At 40.0% G+C, this 16,838-nt stretch overlaps 1 protein-coding gene across 2 annotated transcripts in view; it reads left to right on the forward strand.

Moving 5' to 3' along the window:
* The first annotated feature begins 84 nt into the window (after nucleotides 1-84).
* Nucleotides 85-16,838, forward strand: part of uchl3 (ubiquitin carboxyl-terminal esterase L3 (ubiquitin thiolesterase)) — a 53,946-nt gene continuing 37,192 nt past the window's right edge. The window contains exons 1-3 of one of the 2 annotated variants that reach the window (XM_059646493.1): nucleotides 85-215; nucleotides 336-465; nucleotides 10,403-10,531. In XM_059646493.1, the coding sequence (XP_059502476.1) occupies nucleotides 10,406-10,531 (126 nt within the window). In that variant the 5' untranslated portion in view covers nucleotides 85-215; nucleotides 336-465; nucleotides 10,403-10,405. The remainder of the gene's footprint in view (nucleotides 216-335; nucleotides 466-10,402; nucleotides 10,532-16,838) is intronic. The other variant, XM_059646494.1, reaches the window with a different exon arrangement.

A 16,838-nucleotide genomic window follows, 5' to 3' on the forward strand; every position in this document is an offset into this window, starting at 1 on the left:
TGAGTTTTATTCCCTGCTGGACATTTGCTTTCTCCTTCACCTCCTCCTTCCAAGTTGCAAGGATTGCCTTCGAAAGGGTCGGGTTTTTTCTCTCTGGCCGGAAGCGTGGCTAGCTGGAAGGGGAGAGGCAGAAGTATAGTGCTTGTTGGAGAAGCTTCAAACTGAAAATAGCAATGGAGTGTCAACGTTGGTTACCATTGGAAGCGAACCCTGATGTATGCATTTTGTTTAAAAGCTACGACTAGTCGATGCTGCTGGGATAAACGTTGTAGATTGCATGTACCAGTCATTCCCTTTTAGTGCTGATTGATCTATTGTTTCTTTGATTTTTCTAGGTCATGAACCAGGTGAGTTACCGGAGCTACAGAGGGGAGACAGTGGTGCTGTTCGACTCCTGGCAATCAGTTCTGGAGCACTTCCACTGGACACTTTTGTAAATGTGTTTTTTACCCTTTTTGAATAAAGGTGGGATTGTTGTTAGTTTTAATAACTTGCAAAATGGACGGCAGCCAATTTAACACAGAATGAAAATCACAGTAACACTGGCAAATAAGGCATTGAGTATATTACAAAATGGAACTCCGTCAATACATTGATTTCCGTGTATCACTGTCTTTTATTTTACGTCTACGTTATATTGTATCAATTTCCACCAGTCCTAGGATTCGAGCGGGATTTTCTTCTTGCCAGTACGCACATCAATCAGAGCTTCGCCATTGTGAAAGACTGTGATATTTGCTTTTCATTCCTGGTCTCCTAAAAAAGCTTGGAGGAGGAGTAGGCCACACGACCACTTGAGGTTGCTTCTTCATTTTATTTAGTTTAATGGCTGATCTGACTGTGGCCTCAACTCTTGAATATGAACTTGATGTTGAAGTGCATCCCCACTCAGCAAATATCTGCCTTAATTCACTGGATGGAAACTCATTTCATCTTAAAGCACATTATAGGGCACTTGACCTTTTTGGAAAATCATCACACGGGAGAGAAAAGGTCCTGTGGAGGAGTTGTTAAACACCTACAAGAAGAATTGGATCATTATGTATCATTTGCTGGTTTGACTGTTCTTTCCTCCAAGGAGCAGGAGTAGACCATACCGCTTCTTGAGCTTGCTTTGCCATTCAATAAGATTGTGGATGATCTGCTTATGCCCTCCAATCTCTCTTTCCTGCATACCCCGATACCATTTGCCTCACTTGTTAACTAGGAATCAGGCCACCAAAAAATATTCAATGACCCTGCCACCACTTTTTTTTTAGTTTACTGACCCATTGTGAACTGTGCACAATAGTGATAAATTTCAAGAGAACATAATACACTAGCGATCACAGTGCCTGGTAATATAGTTAAGATTTCACAAGCCTCTCACAAAGAGAAAAGCTTTAACGTTCTTGCACGTTTACATTTTGCATTATACAATGATGTGAGTACATTGATGTTGTACGTTATCTGTAGAACGACCAATGATCGCTCTGAGTGTTTCTCGTAAATTGCATGTACAGTGCACCAGCATTGTTATTAGTGGATGTTCACAAGCCCAAAAAAAGGGTTTATGCGGTAGAATTAGTACGATGTTGATTTGACCCAAACAGCTGTTTTGTATCACAACAAGCAAAGATGGATGATTCACAGGAGGGTATGTCTGAGCTCGCTTAGTTTCCTTTAAGTTTCACCAGTATCAACTCATTGTTCTTATAATCAAATTAGATTGTGACCAGGTATTCTCCTTATTTTGGAAGTTTCCTTTCTTTTTCATTATTGATCTCTCTGCTATGTACTACATTGTGGTCATGGCAGAGAACTGTAATTTCCTTTTCTTGAAGAAAAACACATTTTAGTTTTGGCTTTCTGGGGATATAATTTTACAGACATAAACTGTATTAATACCAAATCATCATTTGCAGTTATTCCGTTCATAGCAGGCATTTTTTTTAATATTATGTTCTCTCTGAAGTCAGTAATACTCGAGTTTATTCAGGATGTCAGTAGTTAGATCATGTGTACATCATGACTAAAACATGTTAAAAATATTCTGTCAGGAACACAATTTGAAATGATTGGACCACAGTGCAGATGTTGCATGGCCTATTGAGTATTTCTGTAAATTGGTGTCTTTTTATTTTAGATTGCCAGCATCTGCAACATTTTGCTTTTACATATTTGAAAATGATTTGGAATTCTTTGTTTTATGTTTACTTTGTTCTGCTCTGTTATTACAGAAACCGTCCTGTGTTGTGGTAGGTCAGTCTCCTGGGTACTATGCTTTCACAATCGATAGTCAGATATGAACCTTGTCAGTATCCATTGGCAGCCTGTTTGCCACAGGAAGATGATACACAGCCTGACCCCTGGTCTCTACACTTAACAGCAGATGTTCCTGGCCTGTGAACATTATCATCCTTCATCTAGAGACTTTGAATCATTTGTTAATATAACCCTGTTACGTTCATTTAGTGAGATAGCTAATGCATTGCTCACCATTGTTCAATCCTGGGACAGTGTGGTTTAATTACTAACTGAATTAAACTTGCTGAGAAATAGACTGAGGCTGTAGAGCAGTTTCTGAGCAAGCCTCCTTTTATTTATCGTCACATTTGCTGCTTTAGATTTGCTGCTGTCATGGAAAGGTAAATTTTATTCTGTTTTTGACTTTATTTTCAAATCCCTCAAGATTTATAAATTTGACGAATGCTATGCATGTTTAACACTTGATAATGAGTCAAGATACTTTGAGAATGTTGACAGGCAATGGCCATTTAAGGATTTAACAAAACGCTCATCATTAGGTTGAAAGAGAGGACTGGAGAATCAGGTGATATTGACCTACTGCATACACTATATAGCAAAATAATGCACTGGGGATAGAGCGCTTTTTCATCTTGTAGTTGTGATGATTTGAGTTTTACTGAGTCAGTCATAGTCATAGAGCCATACAGTACAGAAACAGAAGCTTTGGTCGAACCTATCTGCACTCACCAGGCATCCCAATCTGACCTAGTTTCATTTCACAGCATTTGGCCCACATCCCTCTAAACCCTTTCTATTTGTGTATGCCCATTCAGATGCCTTTTAAATTTTGTGATTGTACCTGCCTCCACCACTTCCTCTGACAGCTTATTCCATCTTGCACCACCCTCTGCATGAAAATGTTGGCTCCCTCGGATCCTTTTTATATCTTTCCTCCTTGTTAAGTAAATTATTTGCATTCTGTCCAAGGCCAATAGATAAGTCCAATGGGCAAATCTCTATGCTGTAACTCCAGGCATGGTCTAGAATAGGCTTTGTGGCGCTAAAACATAGCTTCAACTCCTAGTTTTGTATTCCTCTCAATGCAAAGGTCAGACTTCCATAAGCCTTTTTGATTATTTTCCATAACTGTTCATGACATTTTAATAAACACTCTTTCAGCCTCCGTTATTTTGAACAAATCCTTTTTAGGCCCAGACTTGATGATCTCATGTTTATGCTTGGTAAAATCTACTTGTTGCACTTTTATACATACATTCAATCTTTCTGGTCTTAGGTTGCTGTTAAAATCTTGGTCTCAGTTCATCAATGCTTTGAATGTCATTTATTTTCTATCCTCCTGAAATCTTGTTGAGGACCTCCCCATACTTCCAAGATATTGTATCCATGAAAAGCACCCTTTCTGTTTTGTTTTGTCATTTGTCAACCGTTGGCTTCCACTAACATTAAATTTGTTCATATTTTCTTGAATGAATTACTTCAGTATTCACTGACTCCCTGCCACCAATTTAGTTGTTAGTTCAAGTGTTTTAATGTTCCAGTACTTGCTATATGATTCACGTTTACCCTATTTGTTTAGCTTTATATTATTGATCTATTAAACTAATTGAGCTACTGTGGCATTTGTACACAGAGCTGATGTAAATGGAGTCTATGGACTACAATAATTCAAGCAAGTATAATTTAACTCCCTGATTTAATGTACTCTCTCTGACCATTTTTATGTGTCCATTCTAAATTCTTTTGTTCTCCATTTATAATGGGGATTTGCTTTGTAAGCATGTCACCGGGTGATTACATTCCCTTGCCTAGGATGGCAGTAGCTTAATCCCTCTTTATCCTATCCTGTGCCCAACATTAATTTCAGTGGTTTCAGAGCTTTGAAATGCCCTGCTGCATTGTCTGAGTTGTAAGTGTGCCACCTGGTTATCCAGCTGAGTACTGAGATTCTGATTTAAGAGAGCACTTCTTGAGCTGCCTACTGTGAAGACTGAAGTGACCTACAGGTTTGGAATCTGCATCACAGCTAGCTAAGAAGCCATTTAGCACGCTTGCCTTCATTGCTAAGACCTTTGAGTATAGGAGTTGGGACATCATGTTGAGGTTGTACAGGTAGTTAGTGAGGCCTCTTCTGAAGTATTGTGTGCAGTTTTGGTTGCCCTGATACAGGAAGGATATTATTAAACTAGAGAGGATACAGAAAAAAAAATTACCAGGATGTTGCCAGGAAAGGATGGTTTGAGATATTAAAATAGACTAGAAAGACTGAGACTTGTTTTCACTGGAGCCTACAAGGTTGAGGGATGACCTTATTGAGGTTTATGAGGCATAGCATAGTGAATGACGGGGGTCTTTTCCCTAGGCTGGAGGAGTTCTAAACCGGGGGCATATTTTTAAAGTGAGAGGAGAATTACTTTTCTAAAAAAAAACATGAGGGGCAACTTTATTTTACCCAGAAAGTGATTTTGTTTGTGGAATGAACTGCCAGAGAAAGTGGTGGATGCAGGTGCTTTACAATGTTTAAAAGACATTTGGATCAGTGCACGAACAGAAGACATTTGGAGGGAGATTGACCAAGCGAGTACTGAGATGGGTGGGACTGAGTTAGTTTGGGAGCATTGTCGGCGTGAATTGTTTGGACTGAAGGCTCTGTTTCCATGCTGTATGACTCTTGAGGAGTATTCACTCTCTAGGTGCTCTGAGTGAACCTGTTGTTGCAGGATCTTGCTGTCCTTCACAGTGAGTGAGCCTGATGCCCCATTCTTAAACCATAATCTAGATAGTAGACTTCTGATTACTGTCTTTTGCCTTCGACATTGAAAGTCTCAATCATCCTTTGCTCCTTGAAAGCCTTCTATTTTTTAAATGATTTATTTGCTTGTCACTATTTCTGCACAACAGAAACTCTACTTATTTGTAACTACAACCTTGCTCTTCCTTTGCACAAACTGCACATGCAATAATGTGGCCTTGGTAACTCTCACTATCTGTCTATCCTAAAACCCCTGAATGCCTATAACTTATCTTCACATCCGTCCAGTGTCTTCTATCATCTTCTGCTGTCCTAAACCCCATGTTCCTGGACCATGCTTTATTGCATAATGCTTTAGCTGCTAGCTCCCTCACCCCCACTATCAGTGGCAGAGTATTCTTTTACCTTACTCTTGCATTTGTAGCCACTTTCCAAGTCCCATTTCCTTTGAAAACTAAATACAAATCACCTGAAAGCAGGTTCACATTCATATTGTCAGATTAGAATAGATATAAATCTGTTTTGCAGGCATCAACTGAGGAGCAGTTCCAACAAATTATTGCACTTAATCCCTCTTTAGTACTTGAGCATGGGGGAATAAATAATGAGTCAGTCCCCTATGGCGGCCAGTTTATTTTTTTTCCTGTTGCCCGTCTTAATTTTTTTTCTTTCCCTCTTTTCTAGACTGCTTTCAAATGCAAAGACTGAGGAGGTTTTGTGTTTAGCTCCTTGCTCAAGACCGCAATCCTACTCGAATCTTGCAGTGTGGACTTTCCCAGTTTTCATAGAATCCCGACAGTGTGGAAACAGGCCCCTCTGGCCCAACAAGTTCACGCCAATCTTCAAAGCATCCCACCCAGATCCATTCCCCGATAACCCACCTAATCTACCCATCCGTGAACACTATGGGCAATTTAGCACGGCCAGTCCACCTAGCCTGCATATCTTTGGACTGTGGGAGGACACTGGAGCACCTTGAGGAAACTCCACACAGACAGTTGCCCAAGGATGGAATCAAACCTGGGTCCCTGGCGCTGTGAGGCAGCAGTGCTAACCACTGAGCCACTGTACTGCCTTTTGCTGATCAATTGTGACTTTAGGGACATTTGAGATGATGTCTCTGCCCCAGTGTCCCTTCTTAGGAATTTGCTTGAGGGCCCCTCATTCAGATTGATGAGGGTCTTTCCCAATAGTGTATTCTCAGGAGACTCTCTATTCTGTGTCTGCTTGAATAGACTCCTGTGGTAATGGCTGTATATGTTGGCTGGATATGTGAGATGGGGGCTTGAAGTTTCAATGTGATACTGCTAGATTAGTTGGTGGAATTTTCTGCCCCCACCTCCACTGCATACCACCAGAACTGATTGCAAAAGATTGTGGAATTTTAGTTGCAAGTCAAACCCATAAGGTGAATTAATTGCCTTTGGGAGTTTCCACTGTTACTTTCACCTGCATGCCATTGCTGGCTGAAGATGATACTGGACCTTTTGGGATTCCAAGACGCAAACAATTTGACTTGCATTTGTAAAATTTACTCGGGAGCTGACCACTGCCAGTCTAACCAGAATATAAAAACCGAAAGAACTGCAGATGGTGTAAATCGGTTGGGGGGAGGCGGGAAGCATGAGTTGCTACAAAAGCTCAGCAGGCCTGGCAGCATCTGTGAAGAAAAACCAGAGTAATGTTTTGTGTCCGGTGACCCCTTCCTCACTTGTTTTTCCAGCAACTTTTGTTTTTTTTAAAGCAGAATATAGTTTTGTATATTAGTCACTTAAAACTAAGTTACTGTCAAATGGTCAATTGTCATTTATTTATGGTGTCTTTTGTATAGCTAAATCTAGTTTCAGCTGGTATTGATCAAACTTTGTCAGTTTACCAGTCTTAAAGCTGAAGGATTTTGTTTAGGAGAGAACAATAAAGTGGAAATGCTGTCCAAAGCAGCTCGATTGTTTGCGATATTTGATGATATGCAAATTAGTTTAAGTAGAAACTTATGGGCTGGGTGGTGAACCCTTTTCCAAATGACAACAATTTTTCTGGAAACACCAATCATGCCCAAAGTGGAAGCTCTACCCCAAGGTGATTAATGTCATGGTTGACAAATCCTCTGTTCCTACTCTGTGAAAATCTGATTCTGCCCTCTGCCCTTCAGCTTTTTAAATCGTGGTTCTTTTTTGAAAAGACTGCTCTTAACTGCAAGTCTGAAGTCATGAAAGTCTTACAGAAGAGTGCAATAATGTCTTAACTGTTAGCAGAAAAAATTGGAAGTCATCATTTTTAATAAATTCTGCTGAGTGAGGCCTTTTGAACGGATTATAACATCACGTTGCTGTGAATGTGGTGTACTGGGTCAAGTGATGAAAGTATCCTGTAAATGGAGAGCCTTTGACTCAGATGCTTCTTGCTCAGCAAATTCTTAGCAAATGAAAACTTATTCATCTTCGTGCCAAGTGTGAATTCCACTCTGTGTTAAATCCTTGAGTTACTGTTTGACTTTTAGCAGTGGTTTCTAGTAATTGTTGAACTGCTGATGAGAACCACAATTGAGTTGCATTACAGTTGCATTGTAAAAATGAATTAATTCAAGCTGAAAAAGAGACTGTTAAGTAGATTTCAATTTGGAGTTTTCTACTAAATTATCTCTTTAAATCTTAGTTTTTCAGTTTTTATTCAGGAGATATTAATTTGGGAAAAAGTTGTACATTTAGATTAATATTGATTGTCTTCTGGGCATTGTGAGATGGTTCTGCATACGGCAGTGATCTCAATTTTTCAGGGACCACAGCAAGAAGTCATGTCAGTAGGACGCCCTTAGAATTTGGGATCTTTCGGGGGGAAAAAGGAAAGTCATTCCATTTTACATTGAACGCTTGACATTCTCATACATGCTAATTGTCAAAAGGATGGAGCAATGAGTTCAGTTGACTGTTTGTTTGATTTGATAATTATTTATTACCATTAGTCAGAAATAAAAGAAAACAATCTAATGGTGACTGTTGGCAGACTCACTTACAGGGTAAGATTTCTGCCATCATTATCTGACCCAAATGTGATTCCAGACCTACAGCAATGTACTTGACTCTTAACTGCCAAGTGGGCATTTGGGGCTAGGCAAGAAAAACGGGTCTAACCAAAAGAATAGAAAATGCGTTTTTATGTACTGTGCACTGAATGAGATTACACTTGGAAAGTTTGGTGGTAATGAACCAGGAAATTTCAGCACCATCAGTTCCAATTACCATTCAGTACAAGAAGGCAGCTTTTAAAATGAATACACATTTGCTTTTGTTCTGTGATCTCAATCAAATATTATTTTCATAGGAAGGTTGTTATTTTGCAGATTTGGCTCCAGAGACTGCAATCCAGACAATTTTCAGAAAACAATAAAGGGAAAAATCTGTCACTTTAAACAGATGCTAATGGAAGATTTTTTAAAATTCAAATTTACAATTGTGAAATGGATGTGCTGATAGTAGTGTAGTCAGCTGCATGAATGTTTTGCACTGGGGAATCAAACAGCTCTCCTTTCACCCGCTAGATGGCGATGTTAGTTTGTGATTAGATCAAGTTGGGCAGTCGTCTTTTCAGAATAGCTGTACAATAGGAGTTTTTGCCACAGGCATGGACAAGTGAACAGGACTGAGTTGATTTCATAAAGTACTCCTTATTCTAAGATAACAAAGTGTGAAGCTGGATGAACACAGCAGGCCAAGCAGCATCTCGGGAGCACAAAAGCTGACGTTTCGGGCCTAGATGCCCCCCTCTGATGAAGGGTCTAGGCTCGAAACGTCAGCTTTTGTGCTCCTGAGATGCTGCTTGGCCTGCTGTGTTCATCCAGCTTCACACTTTGTTATCTTGGATTCTCCAGCATCTGCAGTTCCCATTATCTCTGATCACTCCTTAATCTAAACGGTTTATCTGAAAGGATAGGACCAGGAATATCATCTTGAGTACACAATTTTATTTGAAACTTTAAAAATTATCGAGGGGATGCTGTAGCCCAAAGGCAAGAATATAGTTTTGGATACTTGTCATTTTACAGTCATTTTAAAACTGAGTTACTCTCAGATGGTCAGTTGCACTGGGTTAAAATGTCTCCGAGATAGTAGGAACTGCAGATGGTGGAGAACCTGAGATAACAAGGTGTACAGCTGGAGGAACACAGCAGGCCAAGCAGCATCAGAGGAGCAGGAAAGCTGAGGCTTCGGGTCTGGACCCTTCTTTAGAAGGGTCAGCTTTTCTGCTTCTCTGTTGCTGCTTGGCCTGCTGTGTTCCTCCAGCTGTACACCTTGTTATCTCTATTTAAAATGTCTGTCTTTTTTTAAGGTAAATAGAAATTCAACTGTATTGATCAACCTTTGCGTAGTTACCACTCTTAAAACTATGGTGATTTTTTTTGTTTTGGAAAGGAAAATTAAGGAGCGATGCTGTCAAAGTGCAAATTAGTTAAAATAGAAACCTAAGGGCTGGGGTGGTGAACCATTTTCAAAATGGTGACAATTTCTGGAAATGCCAATTGTGCCCAAAGTGGAAACTCTACCCCAAGGTGATTAATGCCATCGTTGAGAATTTTCCTGCTCCTACTCTGTGAAGATCTGCTCTCTGTCCTGATGTTCCACCCTTCAGCTTTTTAAACCATGTTTATTTTTTGAAAAGCTGGCACCAAGTAATGGTTAATGATGTTAATTTAGGCTATAAATGACAGGAGACTGCTGACTTTAAAAAGGAAACATCAGTTGCTGCCCTCCTGAGACAAATGTATAAGAATAGTCAGATGCCAGTCCCGGCTTAATTCGTTAACACTCAAGCCTCTGAGTCTAAAGGTTGTGGGACTACTCTCCATTTCCGGAGACTTGAGTACAGTAGGTAAACTAAGTCTCCCCAGTGCAGTATTGAGGAAGCACTGCATTGTTGGAGATGTCTTGTTGCAGAAAAGATGTTAAATCAAGGCAGTATCTGCCCTCTCGGGTTGTTATTAAAAAAAAATGCATTACTTATTGAAAAGGAGCAGGCAAGTTATCTCCTATGCCCTCTATTAACTTTATAACACCAGTCTACCGTGCTGTTCATTCCATTGCTGTTGATTAGGAAATTTCTGTGTGCAAATTGACTGCTGCTGTTTGCAAATTATGACAGCTACTACATTTGGGAAATATTTCATTGCTTTGGGACCTGCGTACATGAGAAGCCCAAAGCACGAGTAATTTATGCTCCCTTGTTGGAATGTCAGACGTCTTCATTGACACTGTGTAAGAGTCTTTGTTTTCTAAAGCAACAATGTGTTGTTTATCTAATTCTGTACAGTGTGGGTTTCATTCTGTTCAGTGAATTTTAATTGGATGCATGATGACTATGTAAAGAAGAATTTACCTGTCGAATTTACTTGAGGCATTTTCCCACCAGTTCATGCAACAACTAGGATTGCTGCCCACCTGGCAATTTGGTGACGTTTTTGGAATGGATCCTGAACTCCTGAGTTTGGTGCCACGACCCGTTTGCTCGATCCTTTTACTCTTCCCAGTTACAGAAAAGGTACTTGTTTTCTCTCTTTCTGGTAACCACTTGAACCAAAGATTGCCGCAAATATGGGACTCTCCAGATAAGGCACGTCACATTAAATATATTCTTTCCAAAGTGCAGGCCTGCATTTTTCTCCATGTGTACTTTGAAGAACTGTTTGTGTTTTGTTTGTGTTTTGGTATAATTTTACATACGAAATAATCAATCGAGGGAAGGCTGCAACAAAATAGTACTTGTGAATATTAAACTGGTGTTTGAATGTTTCCAGAGCTAAGGATCGACCTCAGTTGAATGTAGTTTTATTTTCCTTTCCTTCTCCTCTAACCTGTTTTATCTTGGTTGTGGGGATAGATTTTATTATTTTGTTTTCTTGGTGGTAGTTATGGAGTGGAAAATGATGAGAGCAGTAGTTGTCGAACAGAGATCCGTGGAGACTTTCCACTGGGCCCTGGACAGGGTTCAAGAATTGTGGAATGTGGCTGTTTTGTTATAATTGCAGAGTGGGCTGGCTGTTCACTGTATTCAGGGAAGGTGAGAATGACACATAGGTCATATAACAGACCCTCCATTACCATGACTGGTAGTGGGAACTAGGTAAGTTCAACGTTGTTTAAGGATGTGAGTTATTTCAATGTAACCTCCAATGTACTACATATTTAAACTCTAAAGAAGAACGTAAATGATAAGTTTGTCCCGTTTGCCTCTGAAATATAGCACTAGCATATTATGAGTATTTCATAGTGTGATGTATCTCCATGAATGCTGATGCATTTGATAAGAATTCCTTGAAAGTTGAAGAGCTGCTAATCTGCAGTAGGATCTAAGAATTGCTGGCCCCTTCTCATTTTGTATAGCCTTGTTTACGTTCATTGAAGACGAGCTTGGATTGAATCGGAGCATCCTTGATCTGTATGAGTCGAACATCTGCTGAACCAGTTGTTTTTCTTTTCAATTCCCCAGTTGCTGAATAAATGCAGTTATCTCATTTCGTGCAGCATGCTTTGAGAGTATTCTGAAATTAGAGAAACCGTAGAAACGAGACTGTTCAGTCCATATTACCCATGGTGACCCAAAGGCACCTAGATGTCCTTTTTAATCCCATCATCCTGCACATGGCCCATTAGCCCTGCAGCTTGCAGTACTTAAGGCACATATCCAGGGGCTTTTTGAAGGAGTTTAAGGTCTTGGCCTCCACCACTAACTCAAGCAGCACATTCCAGACACCCACCATCCTCTGCATTTAAAGAAAAGTTTTTTTTCCTTGTGTTCCCTGTAAACCTTCTGCTACTTAGACTCTATGACCCCAGGTTTTTTAACTCTCCGCCAAGGGAGACAGGTGTCTTCTGCCTACTCTATCTCAACTCCTCACAATTTTAAATACCTCGATCATGTCACCCTTCAGCCTTCTCTGTTCCGAGGAAAACAAACTCACCCCGCCCAATCTTTCCTTGTAGCTACAGTTCTCCAACCCTTGCAGTATTCTAGTAAATTTTCTCTGCAATCGTTGCAAAGCAATTATGTCTTTCCAGTAATGTGCTGACAAGAACTGCACACATTACTCCATTTGTGGCCTCACCACTGTCTTATACAGTTCTATCTCTACTTCTGTAGTCTATACCTGTGCCAATGAAGGAGAACATTCCATATTCTTTTACAATCTTATCTATCTGTATTGCTACCTTTTCGCACTTGCACACTAAATCCAAATTGTTAACATATAAGACAAACAGCATGGGTCCGTACACTGACCCTTACAAAACACCACTTGAAACAGTTGTCCATTTGCAAGGGTAGCCATTGACCACTACCCTTTGTTTCCTGTTAATTAAGCAATCTTTGGATCCAGTTCAATGTGTTACCCTGTCTCCCATGGGCTTTTACTTTATTAACCAGTCTACCATGTGGGAGCTTGTCAAATGCCTCACTAAACTCATGTAGACAACATCTACTGCACAACTGTCATTGATCTTTCCTTGAAGAAATTAATCAAATCTGTAATGCATGACCTTCCCTTAACAAAGCCATGCTGACTATCCCTGGCTAATCCATGCTTTTCTAAGTGACAGTTTGTCTGATCTCTCAGGATTGATTCTAACAATTTTCCCATCACCGAAGTAAGACTAACTCCATTGTTTGGTTTTTCTTTCATACCCTTTTGAACAACAGAACCACACTTGCATTATTCCAGTCCGCCAGCACCTCATGTGTCCAGTGAAGAGTCTTCAGAACATCAGTTGTTTCCTCCCTGACCTCCTTCAACATCCCAGGGAACAATCCATCAGGCCCTGGTGACTCATCCACTTTTAAGGATTCCAACTCCTTTTAACACTTTCTCTTTCGTTTATGATTATTTGTCTAAAATTTTGCACTGTTCCTCTTCAATTACTGAATCCACACCATCCCTTTTCTTTGAGAATATGGAGATGAAAAATTCATCTAGAATTCCTCCCAAATCCTCTGAAATTTCATACAAGTTACTTTTTTTCATCTCTGATGGGTCCCAAATTTTCTTTAATCCTATTGCTGTTTATAAAGCGGTATCACATCCTTGAGGTTAGCTGTATCTTGCTTGCTAATTTTTTTTCATGCCCTCTTTTGTATTTCCTTATTTCTTTATTTTCTCTTCATCCCTGTACTTTCTATACTCCTCTAGGCTATTTGCTGTGTTGCGTTTTTTTGTGACTGTCATAAGCTTTCTCTTTCTGTTTAATCTTCCCCATATTGCCATTCTTATTTTTGGAGGGACATGTTTGGCTTTGTGCTCCAATGATCTCATGTTTTAGTGCCTACCACTGATTTATTCTTTCGCAGCCCTGGCCAATCCACCTCAGCCAAGTCGCATCTGGTCTTGTAAAATCTCTTGCTCTCTCTCACTTGTGCTTTCACGTTCTCTCTCCACCCACCTACCCAATTTTAAAAACTTTTACTCCTGATTTCCCTCTGTCCTCTTCATAACAATACTAAATCCATCTGAATTGTGGTCGCTATCCCTGACATGGCTGTCCAATGTCGCTTCACCCACTTTCCCATCTTCATTTTCTAAAACTAAATCCAAAATCTGGGCTTGTCATATATTGTTCAGAAAAAATTTCCATGCACCGGTAAATGAATATTTTTTTCCTCACTGCCCCTTACATTGTTTGAAACCCAATTGATATTGGATAGTTCAAGTCTCCTCTTGTTATTTCCCACTCATTCCTCCAGGCAGAAAGTTATCTGTATATATCCTTCTCACTATTTGGATGTCTGTAATATATTCCTAGTAATGTGGCTGCCCCACTTTTATTTCTGTGCTCAACTCATAAAGCTTCATTCGTTAACCCTTTTAGTATGTCATCCCTTCTCGCAACTGGAGTTGATTTTTCAATTGTAAGTTGCAAATTGAAGTACTGAACATATAGTCTGGAAGGTCTTGACTTCACCCATTCAGCTGAGCATTTTGTGAAGCAATATTATTAATTGGATTGACTGTGGACAGCAGTCTTTGTACTTCGACCTGAGAGTTTGCTGCTGCTGAATGTTTACATTGGAGTTTTGTAATCAGCTTTCAGGAGCAGGAAAAGGGTCTCCTCCTGCCTTTATAGCAAAGACATGTTCGGGTTGACACATGAAGAACACTCATTGCAGGGAGGTGCTGAACAACTAACATCATTCTTAAGACTGTACCTTAACGTCTTGCCACATTCAGAACGGAATAGGGTCAACAGAGGAAGGAAAGAAATAAGACCTTGTGGATAAACACAAGCCATTGTGTTGCTTTGTGTGCAGCCACGTGTGCTTTATAGTTAAAGGCCCTGAAAAAAGACACTATTGTTGGAGAGGTTCAAAGTGTTTTTATTCCTAATTCAGACATCATGTCATGCCAGTAATTGGTCATTTTCAGATAAAAGGAATGTGCACTTCAAGATGCTTTTTGGCCACTCTCTATTAAACTGTCTTCTGCTGTCGAATGTTTGACAGAAATTACTCTGTGTGCTGCGCTGCACATTCTTCCTTTCTCCTCTGAGACCTGTGATTTGAATCCATTACAGACCCCATCTCCCAGTTATGTGGAACGGAGAGGTCTTGACTTGGTTCGTAGCCGGTATGGGCACAAAGTTTCCTTCCTAAATGGTCTCTAAATTTTACATCTCGCCTATGTCAAAATATGGTGCTGGTTCAAGCACGTTATCTAATAGTGTCAGGGATGTTCTTATTGTGTTATGGCTCAAGTTTGAACCCTGAATTTCCTGGTGAATCTCTTTTACATCACCCAAAGGCAAGATGTCCTTCTTTAGATGACTCTAAAACTGCAGTCAGTATTTCAGGTGAGGTCTCGCCAAGGCTCTGTACAGCTGCAGCAAGACATCTTTGCACTAGCATTCGCATTTCCTTCTGATGAGGGCCAACATACTATTGGCTTTTCTATTTGCTTGCTGCGCCTGCATCTAACTTTTGATGACTCTTCAACAGGAACACACAAGTCATTTGGACATCGATACTCCCTAACTTCTCTGCATTTAAGAAATAGTGTGTTTTTGTGGTGGTTTTCTGCCACCGTGAGTAACTCTGCACTTATTCATGTTATTCCATCTGTCATCGACTTGTCCATTTTAATTAGCCTGTCTAACTCTACTTGAAGCCAGCTGGCAACCTCCATCCAACTTGTATTCTCATCTAGTTTGTGTCGTCAGAAAATTTGGAAATATTACATTTGGTCGCAACATCCAAATTATTGACACAGGTTGGGAACAACTGTGGCTTCACTACTAATCCTTGCAATGCCTCACTGACAACAATCTATGGTCCTGGTCATGAGATGCTCATTCCCATTCTTTTTATTTTAAGCTATTAACCAGTTCCCAATCTAAAGATGAACATTACCCCCCTCCCCAGGATCTGGCTCTAACTTTGTTTACTAACTGCCTGTGTGAGACCTTGCGATCAAAAGCCTGTTGAGAATGCACATGCCGTACATCCACTGAATCATCATGTCCATGTTACAAGCAACATCCTCAAGTATCATCCTTTTATAATAGATTTGAATATTTCCCTAGTGCTGACATCAAGCAAACAAGTTGTTGGTTCTCTATTTTCTCTCTCATTACCTTCTTAAATATTGGAGTTACATTTGCTACTTTCCATTTTGCAGGAACAATCCCAGAATCCATAGATTTTTAAACATAAACACTAACTCATCCATTACATCCACCACAGCTACCTCCTTCAACACTTGTCTGTAATTCAGCTAGCCCTGAGATTTATCAACCTTTAGTTCAGTTAATCTTTTGACTACTACTTCTTTATTAAAATGTATTTCTCTCAGTTCCTCATTTTCACGAGCCCTTTGAATCCCTTTATTTCTGCAATATTTTGTGTTTTTTTCCTGTTCTCTCTTATAAATCCTCCCTACCTCTGTCTGTAATGGACACATTTTTGCCTCATTAATTTTATTAGCCTTTTTGCACGCCTAAAGAAGGTTTGACAGTCTGTCTTTATGTTTCTTGCTAGTTTGCACTTGTATTATGTTTTGCCTTTGTTTATTTATTTCTTGGTCATCCATTGCTGAATTCTAAATTGCTCCCTATCCTTGGGCTGACCAATTTTTCTGGCATTCTTATGAGCCTCTTGCTTTGATTAATGCCGTTTTAATTTTCTTGTTAGCCAAGATCCATTCACTCATCATTGAGCAATGGATTTCTGGAGCGCTATCACCCCTCGTCATTAAGTTGCTGTTCCACCTCAAGGCCTGCAGGCCTCGGGGACCTGAAGATTCTGCCCAGAAAGTGAGGCAGGGTAGGGTACTTGCAACTTGAGATCTCAAGCCTGACCATGCAGATGATTGAGGAAGTTCCTCAAGGCTACCCATTTCTGGCAGGAATACTTAGCTGGAGATGTTGCTGCCACAGCAAAATGAAAGTAATCCTGAGGGATTTCCTGGACAGCATCACTGGAAAGTGGAGACATTAATGTCGACCTCTGCTCAACATTAATGTCCGATGCTAACTCTAAAGGATGAGGCCCCAAGTTAGAAATCAGTCCCTTCCAAGAAGGTTAACTTTGAGGGTTTTCAATTGGGCAACTTGAATTCAGATTCACATTTCCTACTGTCTTCATATGCAGCTTTTAGTTAGTTAGAAAGTGTTTAGTTAGTGAAGAAGTGCTATATCATTTAATAATAACCAGCAGATGTAAAGTTACCAATTCAATTCCAATATAATCCTTGGTGGGCAGTGATGATGTGCTATGACCATGTGTTGTGTGATCAAACACTAATTTCCCACTACAAATTTATCTTAGCTCCGCATTTCCATGTTTGTGCATTCCTAGGGTAATGTAA

Source organism: Stegostoma tigrinum, chromosome 6 (genome assembly GCF_030684315.1).
Source record: "Stegostoma tigrinum isolate sSteTig4 chromosome 6, sSteTig4.hap1, whole genome shotgun sequence".
Lineage (NCBI taxonomy): Eukaryota > Metazoa > Chordata > Chondrichthyes > Orectolobiformes > Stegostomatidae > Stegostoma > Stegostoma tigrinum.